At 46.4% G+C, this 12,183-nt stretch overlaps 1 protein-coding gene across 1 annotated transcript in view; it reads left to right on the forward strand.

The window, feature by feature from the left end:
- The window catches only part of ttll5 (tubulin tyrosine ligase-like family, member 5), a gene marked incomplete at both ends in the record, with an annotated part of 45,493 nt that overhangs the window by 29,337 nt on the left and 3,973 nt on the right, over window positions 1-12,183 (forward strand). Inside the window, 3 exons of the mRNA XM_080012023.1 lie at window positions 611-709; window positions 5,653-5,851; window positions 9,426-9,634. Of these exons, the coding sequence (XP_079868149.1) occupies window positions 611-709; window positions 5,653-5,851; window positions 9,426-9,634 (507 nt within the window). The remainder of the gene's footprint in view (window positions 1-610; window positions 710-5,652; window positions 5,852-9,425; window positions 9,635-12,183) is intronic.

A 12,183-nucleotide genomic window follows, 5' to 3' on the forward strand; every position in this document is an offset into this window, starting at 1 on the left:
GAGGGAGATCGGACACGGTCATGCCCATGACAGTATGCAATATCGCTGCTGGAAAGACGGGAACACAGAGGGATTCCAGTAACCAATATTGCCTAAAGTCACAGCTCCCAGACGTTGTCATTCATCTAAACTTTAAATTTGGCACGCGTCACGCCTCCAATTGTTTAGAAGAGCTACGATGCCGCTGTCGGCGAAATCTGACCCCCCGAGCTTAACATGTGCTGTTTGCCAACCCCAACGGCAGCAGAGAGAGAATGCCGCGTTACAATCTCAGCCGGGTCCACTGCCAAGGTAAACAGCCTTTTATTTGCAGGGAGAGACACCCGCCCGGATCCTGAGATACTGTTCTATTGGACAGAAGGAGACGGAACAGGTTCAGTCCTTCTGCGCGGGTTCAGCACGTGAGCCGAGTGGAGGGACGTGAAACTCCGCTCTAAACAATGTACAACTGTGCGACGACGCCACTCTTGCGCTGCGTTTCCTCGCCATAGCGCCATTCTGGACCGCTCGGCTCTCCGAAGATGGGAAAAGCTGATACTCTGGAGCCCTGTTCCGTCGATGAGCCTCATTTTAGTTATTTGCAGCTAATAAATGCAATGTTGTCATTTAGGGTGGGGATGGACATTCTGCAGCCCCTCGCCTTCCACACTCATGTGCCACAATCTTTTCCCCAACAAAAATGTTGTGGTCCACAGCTGAGAAACAAGAGGTGCGTTTGGTTGATATTGAGAAACTGCTGTTTTTTCCTGCTCACCGTCAATGCAGGGCTTGCCAGCTCTCTGGTTAGAGGTTCACAAGTTCTGCTCGATGCTCAAGCACGATTCACCCTCGGCAAATTAACGTCCTGAAGTTTTTCCATATAATCAACGTTGGACAACTCCATACTGTAGATGCTTACAGTACATTGTGGTATTCTATTTGGTCACAGTCAATAAAACCTAAAGGCTTTTTTAATGGCCTCTGACAAATCTTTAGAATCAGGACTGTTAGTCTTTGGAAAAAGTATTTTCAAGCTCCAGTACCCGTCTGGGCAGGCGAGTTCACTGCATGCCTGGAAATTAGCATTTTGTTCCTTTTCTAATTGTTCCTTGTGTGGCTCGCTAGCAGTGGAATCAGCTGCCTAAAATGTGTGAAGCATGCTGGCAGCTCAATGCATCGCATTGGATTAGGGCGGAGGAGGGGGCGGGGGGTGCAGATTCAACAGTAATTCAGCCACAGACTATAGCCGGTGTGTTCCAAGCCACCTCCTCCACAACCATGGGCCCCCTTTTACTTTACCCTTGTACATAAAGGGCGATAAGGAGAAAGGAAGGAGGACAAGAAAGCAGGACAAATTTGTAGAAGGGGATTATATATATATACATTTTTGTCCCCTTGACCCCCGATCTTTCACTCCCTGAGGATTGACCTGCAGGCTACGAGAGCCACGGCTGATGTGGGGTTAAGCGTTTATCGTTATTCCCCTTCATATTTTTTCAGCGATTTGTGAGTGACAATGTCTCAGGCACTTTGGCCCTGAACTGGCGCTCTTGTGTTTTTCCAGTCCGGCCCTTCCTTATATATGGAACTGTCAGGGAATTCCTGGAATGTCTGGCTTATTCCCTCTTTTAAATGTTATTGTTTCCACAAAGTAAGGAAGAGGGGTTTATTGGGCTTTTATCAGTTCTAAGGATTGCATACCCTAAACGCTGCATATGACACTAAAGAAACAAGAGGCACATTTTGCTCTTCCATTTCACTTCCAGTGAGTCGATGCATTAAACTTTCCTATTGTATTCCCCCTGCCAAGTAATATCATACCACAATTGGAAGCATCAATATATTTTAGTCGGCAGCTTGTTGTTTTTGTTCTGTATTCACCGGGAAAGCTTGAATATAGCTTCTCATTTCATCTTTGACCAAGGCAAACCTTCTGGAGAAAAGAAAATATTGGATCCCTGACTCACTCTTAAGATAGCAGTACTCTAATGTTCTCCTGATAGTGTGTGACTCCCTGTAACTTTCCACTTCGCAGCTATGCACCGAAAGTAAAATCTCTTTTACCCCCATCACCCCCTGCCCTAGGTTTGGCACCCTCACCCCAAAAGCATCTTTGATATCCTAGGATTAATTACCTTGATTTGGCCCCTGCACTTGTTTCTTTTTTTTTTTTTTTTTTTTTTCTTTCCTTTTTTTAAATAAGATTTCCTGAGCCCCCTTCCCCTTTTTTACGCCAGGGCCGACGATCGGTGCCAAACATGCTGAAACTCTTAAGCGTACTGGCTCTTTAAGCAACCACAGGGGTGAAGTATGATGGGTTTCAAAGAGAAGCGGGGCTCTTTGAAGTGCCGCTGCCTGTATCTGCCAGGTATGCTGCCTCAGCACAGTGAGAGCCGCTTCCCCGCTCCAGTTTGCCGACATCCAGAGGGCTGGCTATGTTCAAAACTCACACACCGTGACTCTGGACGCCCGCCCTCTGCCCCCGCTGTCGCACACAAGGTCTCGACACCCGCCCCTCCCCCCTTATTCGCGCGTCGATTTTTCGCTGTCACATGCAGGCGCGGCCTAATGCTCGACTTTAATTTCTCGAAACACGAAGTTGACAATAACTCATTGTCGTCAAATAAGGTTACAGCCAAAAGAACACTCAGTTCTCCGTCCCATCTGCTCAGGTTTTCTGGTTTGATTCTCAGAAAGCTGGGCTGCCCTCGCCCCTCCGAGATGTTTTGAAACCAATCTGGATTCAACATGTTCTTTGGCTGGGGTTTAGATGAACTTCCAACACGTTTATAGGCACTGCCTTTTTTTTGTTATCCGGATTACAGCTGCGGTTTGAATTTTGCAATGTTGATCATACATTCACGGCCCGACACACATCTACTTCGTCAGCTCAACACTTGCTAACAGACATCGGCAGTGTCTTTTTCATTTAGCGCCGCTGCGAGCGAAGACCACCGCCGCACTCAAACGGAGTATTTTTAGCTCGATATTTTGTAATTTGCGCTCGCTGTTTTACTTGGTCCGAATTCGTCAGGTCGTTTCATTCCAGCACATTTTGCGACTGTCCTTTGGCCGAGCCAAATATCCAGCCCACTGAAGGGAAAAAAAAAAAAAAAAAGCCTCGGGATGAATTTAAAAAACGCATTGGTGGGGAAAGAAAAGTTCTGCAAAGTCGGTGTGATGTCTTTCTTCTTTTTATATTCACCTCAATTGATACCAGATGTGGTAACAACAGTGAGAAGTTCCCCCGAGGTGAGAGGAGGGAGGATTAGGCTGCCATGTTAATGAGTGGACATGGACACCTCAAAAGCATAGCCTACGTACACCTACTTCAGGGAGAGGTATTACACGCGTCTGCCCTCGGCTGCTTCTAGACTCCATCGCACGTTGCCGGTGGACAGAGCCGCCATGCCGATGCAACACAATCTCTGGGCTACTCCCAGAACTAGCCCCGGTGATATTCAGCATTTAAGGACACTTTTCTCGGTTTAATACTGTCATACTGTAAATATAAATACAGCAGCTCTCAGGCTGATAGCGTCCGCATTTCCTAGACAGAGATTGGAGGTATGGGATAGCTGCATTTTCCCACGTACAGAGTTGAGTCGGATTGATCTTCAGTCGTGCCGTCCTACAGGCAAGCAGGGAAGTCCCAGATTGCTAAAGCCTTGCAGATGTGCGGCACTAGGTACGGTAAACTCAGATGTCTCGGATGTTTATTTTTAAAATTATTTTCCCATTTCCAAATGACTATGTCGGAATTGAATTGGTTCGGTTTCCTCCTCTAAGGCGGTGTGAAATCAGCCACGTAGTGTAGCGTTAGAACTTAATTTAATACTACTTTTTGAAGTAGGTCCGGGATATGAAGTCATCCGGCAACCTCGCGGGCTAAAAGATTGCGTAAATATTGATGAAGCCTTAAAAAGTGTACAGACGCACACACACACGCACACGCACGCACACACACACGCACGCACGCACACACACACACACACACACACACACACACACACACACACACACACACACACACACACACACACACACACACACACACACACACACACACACACACACACACATATTTATTGTTATTTCATTGTCATAGAATTGTCGGCCTAATAAGGTTCACAGAATAACCCTTTCTGTTGAGGCTGGTGGGAAAACTTGAATGGACTCGGTCACCTCAGTTGTTTTTGTAAAATACATGCCATTACTGAAGGTCATCGGGGAAATATATGGTGGGATAGCATGTTCACATGAGGTTCAGATACTTTGTGCCTTTGTTTAGCTACACAGGATAGGAATAGTAGCCATGCAGACGCTGAGCCCCGGAGGGTTATTTCCTGCAGCATGCATTGTTATTTCGAGATTAATTGAATTCTATTTTTAGGCCTTATCGCAGTTTGGCTTTTAAAATGTGGAAGCGATTGTGATATTTCAACTCCGATAATATCAATTCACAAATGTTATTAGATATAATGGGGGGAATTTCCAAGACCCTTTTCTCTCATTAGGACCCTCAGGGGTCTTTTTTTCCTTATCTCATTCTCTATCAGTTTTTTTTTTTTTTGGTTTTTTTCCTCCATGATGTTTTTCCTCTCAGCTCCCACACGCAGCTGTTTATGGCATTATTTTTGGCTGACATGTTTCACACACAGCAGCACACACACCAGGCTTTACGCAGACGGTTGTAGCTAGGCATGGTGGAAGCGGTAGGCGGAGGGGGGGGGGGGGGGGAGGACCTAGAGGCCTCACTTTTTCGGCAGGGGCGCAAAGGCTGAAACGGGCTTAGTCCTAATGACAGATAATCCTGTTACAAACGCGTGGAGCTGGTCAAAAGGTTTGCTTTCCAGGTTGTGGCTTTCTGATGTGGATGGAACTTGAAGCGCTGAGAGTGCCGGGCGGGGAGGAAAGGTTTCCAATTCAGCCTAGGTCGGTCACAGGTCGCTCTCCTGTTTTGACGCTGAGTCACCGGCTTCAAATTGAGGCCACGAGCTGCCTTGTTTCTTTAACTTTTGCTTCAACTTCTCTTTGGTGTCGCTAATCCCCATATGGAGGGAAATCGGGTAGTTAATGAACTAATACCACATCCCTGCCGAGGCTGCACGACGAGGTGGTGAGTGCTGTGGCACTGAGGCCTGCAATGTGCTCCAATTTTTGGCAATTTGGCAATTGGCTGGGAAATCATGGATTTGAACTGTGTTAATATGCAGTGTGCTTTATTCGGAATTAGAAGTGGTTGAATTTAGTATTTACACAGCAGATAGCACAGGAGGTCACAGCTCGGTGACATCACTGAAAGTGAGTAAATTCATAATTGCACTCTGCAGCGAAATTTGAGAATTTTAATTTCTGCCTGTCTTGGTTCTTCATTTTTCAATATTTGCTGTCACAAATTGTAAAAAGGCTTGTTATGTAAATAAAAAAAAAAATACATGGATCCCATGTTAAAAAAGGCTGTGTACCTTGAAAAAGTTTCACAATATAACAACAATATAACAAGAACCATACCAATGATGATTCTATATTTGTTTGGTATAGTAGTATAAAACATGCAGTGTGAATTATAAGCCAACGAAGCATTTCTACACTGAACGTTTTAGTTGGTGGTGGATGTTTTACGTGCTTTTGTTTACTAACCTTCCTCCATCTTCATTCCCGTTCCCCAAGCCAAAGCCTCCTGAGAGGTGACGAGGGCCGCTGGGATGAGGAGATGCAGGGCGCCTACAGCCGGGCGACTGGTGCGGGCCCCCAGCAGCAAAACCAGCCTGCACAACGCAGCTACCAGCTCCAGTTTGCCATCCAGCAGCTGCAACAGCAAAGACTCAAGTCTCAACAGATCCTGGACCAGAGCCGCTGCCGATACCAGGTCACTAATGGCACTTTGGGAAGTTCCATATAAGAGAACAACAAGATTATCGTGGCATTTTCCGATCACTAAAGGCTTAATGAGAGACCAATTTAATGCCGTTTTCACACCAAAGTTAGTAGGTCTCCCCAGGTTTTCTAAACCCGTTAAAAGTAGACGATTGACACCTTTCCCATTGACAGGAGAAATGCTGTTTTTTTTCTGGTGTGTCACGTTCAATGTCAAAAGTCAATTACTTCTGATTTTGGATTCTAAATGGGATATTAAATGATGGCATGATACACGGATATTCCTGTGTATTTATGCGCCAGCATAAATCATTTCAACGCGTGTCACATTGCGCAGGTAAAGGGGCCAAAATTAGAGGGTGGACTGTTCACATCAGGGCCAATCGGAGGTGAAGCAGATTAAGAACCGGGTCTCAGTCTCGGGTCAAATGACCTGGTTTTTCCTTTCCCACTGGTGACAAATGTCAATTGTTAGCGGGTATTACTGGGTTTTTGGTGCAGTTTGAAGGGGGTATAATACTGCTGTTTATTCGTCATAAAAGCTTCAGATCTTGGGGGAAGGGTTGTGTTCTTTTTGCGGGTATCATCCGTCTTCAATTTGCAGATCCATGATGCGCTTGGGTCTCGGCTGCATCTGGGGCGGGTTGGACACATGCAAATGCTAAGTGGGACGTTAAAGAACGACCCTCACTCTTCTCTTACGACATCGACAAGCTGTGCAGGGTGCAGTGGAAAGCCTGCTTTCTGAATGGCAACTAGTTACTGGGGACTGTCGCTTTTGTTGTCCATGTTCTAAGGGATCTTGAAAACGATCTACGAGCTCTTGTTCTCATTAGATGAGAGTAGGATCATTTGACCTTTGAATTGAGTCATCCCTCTCACTTGGTGTTCTCAAGCGCCACATGGCATAACAAAGAGAGATTGGTGAAAGGCTGTGTTGATTTATAGCTTAAGAAACTCTTGACCCTGTTTCGCTGACAAATCATAGCGGCCTTGTGGCTAAGCGTGTCACTGTCCAAAGTTCTCAACGGAAGCCTCCGTATCATGGTTTTCAAACAAGAGTAGCAACATGGCCGCTCGGTCCTGCCCGGCGCTCGGCGCGCCGCTTCTGGAAGGCGACTAATCACAGCCAATCCAGTGCAGATGAGGGGCTCCAGCGGGGATTCTTTAATGGACTTACCATAACATTCCTATCGAATTTGACCTATGTTTGTGTTCCCATTACAACACAAACCAATTTTGAAACACGATTTTCTCAAATGTAATTGTAGCAAGAAAAAAAACAAAAAAAAAAAACCTTTTAGTCATGCTCGACTAGTTGTGACAGATGTGATTTGGCCGGTTGCTGGGGGAGATTAGAAAGACTGAGAGCTCTCGGTCATTTGACACTGTATTATTTTCACGTTTTTCTTAGGAGAATCGATAGCCTTTCTGTCGCTCTGTAGAATTGCTTTGAAAGGGGATCCCGACAGGAAGAATATGTTTATTCACCAGACAGTTTTTTTGTATTCATTCTATGGGTGTGGGGGAGGGCAAGAGAGACGTGGGACAGCGTACAGGCCTGGAATGATTGGGTGCTGTCTTTATTTCTCAGATTTTAACTGAGTAATGCAGTTGCCCACACGTCATTGTTTTGTTTTTTTTTGTTTTTTGCTAGGTTGGGCCCTACTGTAATTAATGCAATTGAGGTGATATTTTTCTTGGCTCCGTCCCGTGGCCTTACGCAAGGCACTTCTTGAAAGTGATCCCCCTGCCTCGCCTCTGGTCTCTTTCCATCTTCATTCTTCTGCCCGAGCCAACTCTATCACTGAGCGGCATTCACCAGTTCACCGCTGGCCAGATCTCCCACCTTCCACCGGCTCTTCCACTGTGCTAAAGTGTGGGGCGGTGGATGGAGGAGAAAGTCTCCCAATCAAACACAGAAGTGGCTCATGCACTCCCTTTACGCGTGAAATGCTACGCAGGCCCGGCCTGGAAGTGCGTGGACCCAACCTGTTGTTGATCCTTCACAAACATTATTTATTTAAAGAGGGGGAGCTCTCTTCTTGTTTGAGTCATTATCAAGTCCGGGACCTCTCCCTAGAATCTTCCTGATCTCACCCATTATGGGTCCTGCCTTATTGCCTCCGGGGTGTATTTTTTTATTGAGATTTTTTTCTGACTGCAAATGAGGTTTCCCCATGGCAAATCCTTCCAATTCTTTCCCACGGACACAAGATCCATTTAGTTTTTGCCCGATGTAGAATTGTCCTGCTCGTCTCCTTCATAGCAGAATGTGCTTCAATCTATGGCTTGTTTAGGAGTTGTTCTAACAGACACACTACACATCTTTGTGCTTACCTCGTCTGCTTTATTGGCCTTTTTGGGAGCATCTAGTTGAACTGAATTTGAGGGGGAAAAAAAAATCCTAGTTTTATGCAAATCTACTTGAGTGTGTGTGCATGCGTGCGTGTGTGCGTGCGTGCGTTGCGTGCGCGAGAGAGCGAGAGTTGTCCCGGCACTCTCCTCCATGTTCCAGTTACTTGGTGCAGACTGTGCGGCTCCTCTACTGGTTTGGCTCACCGCCACCTGGCAGCCAAAGAAAGGTGCCCTTCCTGGCCCCCGCTAAAAAACTGCAGAGCGGCCACGGACCCTGCAAACCTGGAAACTCAGCTTCTCATTTATCAATGTAGAATTTACATCTGATATCCCCTCTTCTCGCCGACCAGCCTTTGAACGCCTTGCGCCGGAAAGCTGGAGCACCATTAGGCCGCGAGATAGATGAATAAAGTGGCAGAGAAAATGGCATGGACATGAGATGTGGAAGGAATTTGTGCGAAGCATTCCCCGGCATCGCTAGGACCCAGTAAAGGCTAGCTCTTAAAAAATGATGCCAGGAAGAAAACAGTCTTTTCCTCCCTCGGTCACCTTTTGAAGAGCAATCTTGTCTAAACAAGTATATAATGTGAAGAATTTTCTTCTTCATAAAAGCCGTCTCCCAAAAATGCGAGCATGTTTTCATGAGGATGGCATTTCATTAATTTCCGCAATCATTCAAGTCGAGGGCCTTTATATTTTGCCTCAATGACCTGAGACTATTTTTTTTAACTTTGGGTCGCCATTGTTTCCAATTTTCTCTTTTATAATCATTTCTACATCACAGCAAATTACAGTACATTGCTAAAACTAAACTCTTTTTAAGTTAAAGGTATAGATGAGGACTGTGTTTGTTGCATATGCTTATTGAATACAATCAACAGGCATTACATTTCTTGAGTGGATAAATAAGTAGTTACATAAATAAGTACGTAGTTACATGTTTCACTTTTGAACTCAGTATTTGGTGAATTTTGGCCCTAAGGCCTTACACAAGGTGCTGCAGTATAGCATTAGCTCATGGCATAAGGTAAATAGATTCTGCCGCTAGTATTCTGGTCAAAAAAACACAGATGCCTATGCACACAGGGTTACACACTGATATCTTTATTCATTCTAAAGGTATTGCCAGAAAAGTGCGATGTAAACAGATAAGAATTTGAAACTCTTCACACTTTTGTCGACAATCTGTTTGTGCTTCCGAACCCTAGGCCGTGTTACCAGACCAGACAAACGCTCAGTGCTTCCAGGCTCCTCAGGGTCCATCCAGCAATCCGCCCGCCAGCCGGGCCATCCGCCCCAATCACGCCCAGAACCGCAGCCCCGTCCAGCCCTGGGTTGGTCCGGCGCTGACCCCGAAGCCGCCCAGCAGCGCCCGGGAAGGCATGGTCAGAAAGACGACGACCCAGCGCCTCTACAAGTAAGACCAGCTCTCCAGGCGCTCGACTCGTTCCACTTCCACGGCAAAATGGTTGGGTGGGGGAGGGGGCTAATGAGGGTGAAGAATACGTGGTTCACCAGAGTGCTCCCAGTTCTCTTGGCTGCGGGCTCTATCTGCCTGTTCAATAAACAACCTCATCACAGGCCTGATTTCTGCCTCGACCGTAAACAGAATGCGGTTCAATGGCAGGGCCGGGGCTCCGAGCGCCATTTAAACACTGTTTGGTTTGGAGATAAGCTGAAGAGCACAGAAAGGGGAAAAATAAAAGAAAAGGAGGAGAGGAGCAAAACGAGGTGAAGGAGGCCGAACAGCCAGCTGCTTCCCACGGTTGCAGTATGACTTTATTAGCCAACATCTGTCTAAATTACACAATCCCGGTGTTAGGGGCTGCTTGTTTGTTCTAAGCGCATGGCTGAAGTGGCGGGGGACGCTTTACCGTTTCTTCTTTACTCTCCGAGTGGATCGTAGATGATGCAGTGTTATGATGGTCTGAGTTTACATAGCGGGTGAATCACCTTCCCCGCTTGACTGCCCAACCACCTGTATTTCCATTTTCCAAAACCGCAGAGCCTGTTGCTGACCAACTGGCTGTTCTGTGTGTTCATTTGGTGAACCAGACCAGGTAGCGGCAAAAAACACAGTCCATCTTCTCACTCTGTCTGACATGTTGCACTATACTACATAGAACCCTGGGTGAGCTAAGGGGGCAGGGGGTTTACAGAGGGGGTGTAGGATAGGTTAGAGCACTTGGGAAGGTGTGGTGTTTGCTTCTGTGTGTGTGTGTGTGTGTGTGTGTGTGTGTGTGTGTGTGTGTGCGTGTGCGCGTGCGCGCGTGTGCCTGTCTTCCTGGGCTGAGCCGTGTTTACCCACTGCATGTGGAATTCCTGAGCCCCCTCACACTCTCCACCGTCCTGCATTTTTGCGGTCGACTAGTGTGACAGGGGAGAGTGTGGGAAAAACGGAAGCTTCAAGACCAAAAATGCACCGATGGAAACAACGAAGAGAAGGGAATAAAGAGAGGGGCCAAAGAAAGAATCGCAGAGAGAAAGTGCATTTCATCCAGAAAAAAAAAAGGGGGAGTGGGGATGATTGTTAGCAGAAATTGGCGGGATAATGGGTGACTTCCCTTTGTTCCTGCTTCTTTTTAGGAGCAATTCAATACCCTGGTTATCAAAGCACATCTGAAAGCTATCCTAGTCTAGGCTAAGCCCCCTTCACCTTATAATGGAATCACTGTGCTGGCCGTATTAGGGCCGCTCAAGGTTATTCAACCCTCCAAACGTCATCACAGTAGCACGCTGTTTCCCCAATTGACAAATCGACACCGTCCCATAGTTTTGTACCGAAATTATTAATAAATCAGTGTACCAGTCGGTGTTCAACTGGACTTCAGGCCTGCTAGCCTATATTAGGACGGACACACTTTTCTAGCATTTGTTTCTATCTCACGTCGCTCTGTTTCAATTAAGGCAGAGACCAGAAGAAGCCAAAAATAAGCTCCCTTTAAACCTGGCCCTCTTGTGTGTTATTTATTTTAAGCTCAACTTGTGTAAAATTAACTCGCATGCAGCCGGGCAGGATCCCTTACTCGGGTCAGCGCCAACTCGAGGGGCTGCGAGCTCTCAAGCCGGGTATGACTAACTGTGAGTCGGGGATTTGAAAGGAGCAATTTGTAACGCAAATATATGAGAGTGTTTTGGAATTTTGTTTGCGAGGCTTGGCTAGTTTTGCAGCGGTAGCTACGGAAACCCAGGGTTGTCGTGTGGCATTACTAATAGGGTGACAATTACGGCAGCACTATTAATGTCAGCCTCGCCGCTGCCTTCACTCCCTATTAGTCAGCTGCAACAGCAGTTACCTTCACTGGATCCTGTATACACACAAGAGCTGCCAAAAGTGTGTTTACGGTTCAACCCCACCCCCTCGGTCAGTCCGAATGACACGACACGCTCGCTACCTACATCTACAAGAAATAGGCACTGCGACTCCCAATTTGTTCCGGCGTTTGTGTACTTTAATTATCTGGAAATAATTTTCTTGGGGAAAACCTACTGTAAACGCAGGGTGTTTCATTCAAAATAAGGATGTCTAGTAGGCTCGTGTCGACGGCCCGACTCTCGGAAGTGACTGAGTGGTGGGCCGTTGACAAAGAAAGTGATGTGAATAATGCAAAGAGGTCCGTTTAGTTTATTCCTTTTTTCTTTTTTTCTTCCCAAATATGAATGGAGTGGCTTCCTGTGGAGCCGTGCCACTCTCGAAGTGGGCCAGTTATATTCATGGTTGTGTAATGGTATGAAAGAACAACTGTGCAGCCCCTTACAAGGAGGCAGTGTGTGCCCTCATTACTTTGTTAATGCTGCTTTGCTAAGACGCTGTTATGAGGCGAGAGGTTAATTCCAGCTAAGCTTTATTTATTGTTCCCCCTTAAAAAATGCTTAACAGATTTATTGTATGGGGTTACAGTCTTATTTAACACTTTACTTCTCCGTGCCGTAGCACTGCTTGTAATGGCTTACAATTGCGCGGTG

This window comes from Zeus faber, assembly GCF_960531495.2.
Source record: "Zeus faber genome assembly, chromosome: 13".
Lineage (NCBI taxonomy): Eukaryota > Metazoa > Chordata > Actinopteri > Zeiformes > Zeidae > Zeus > Zeus faber.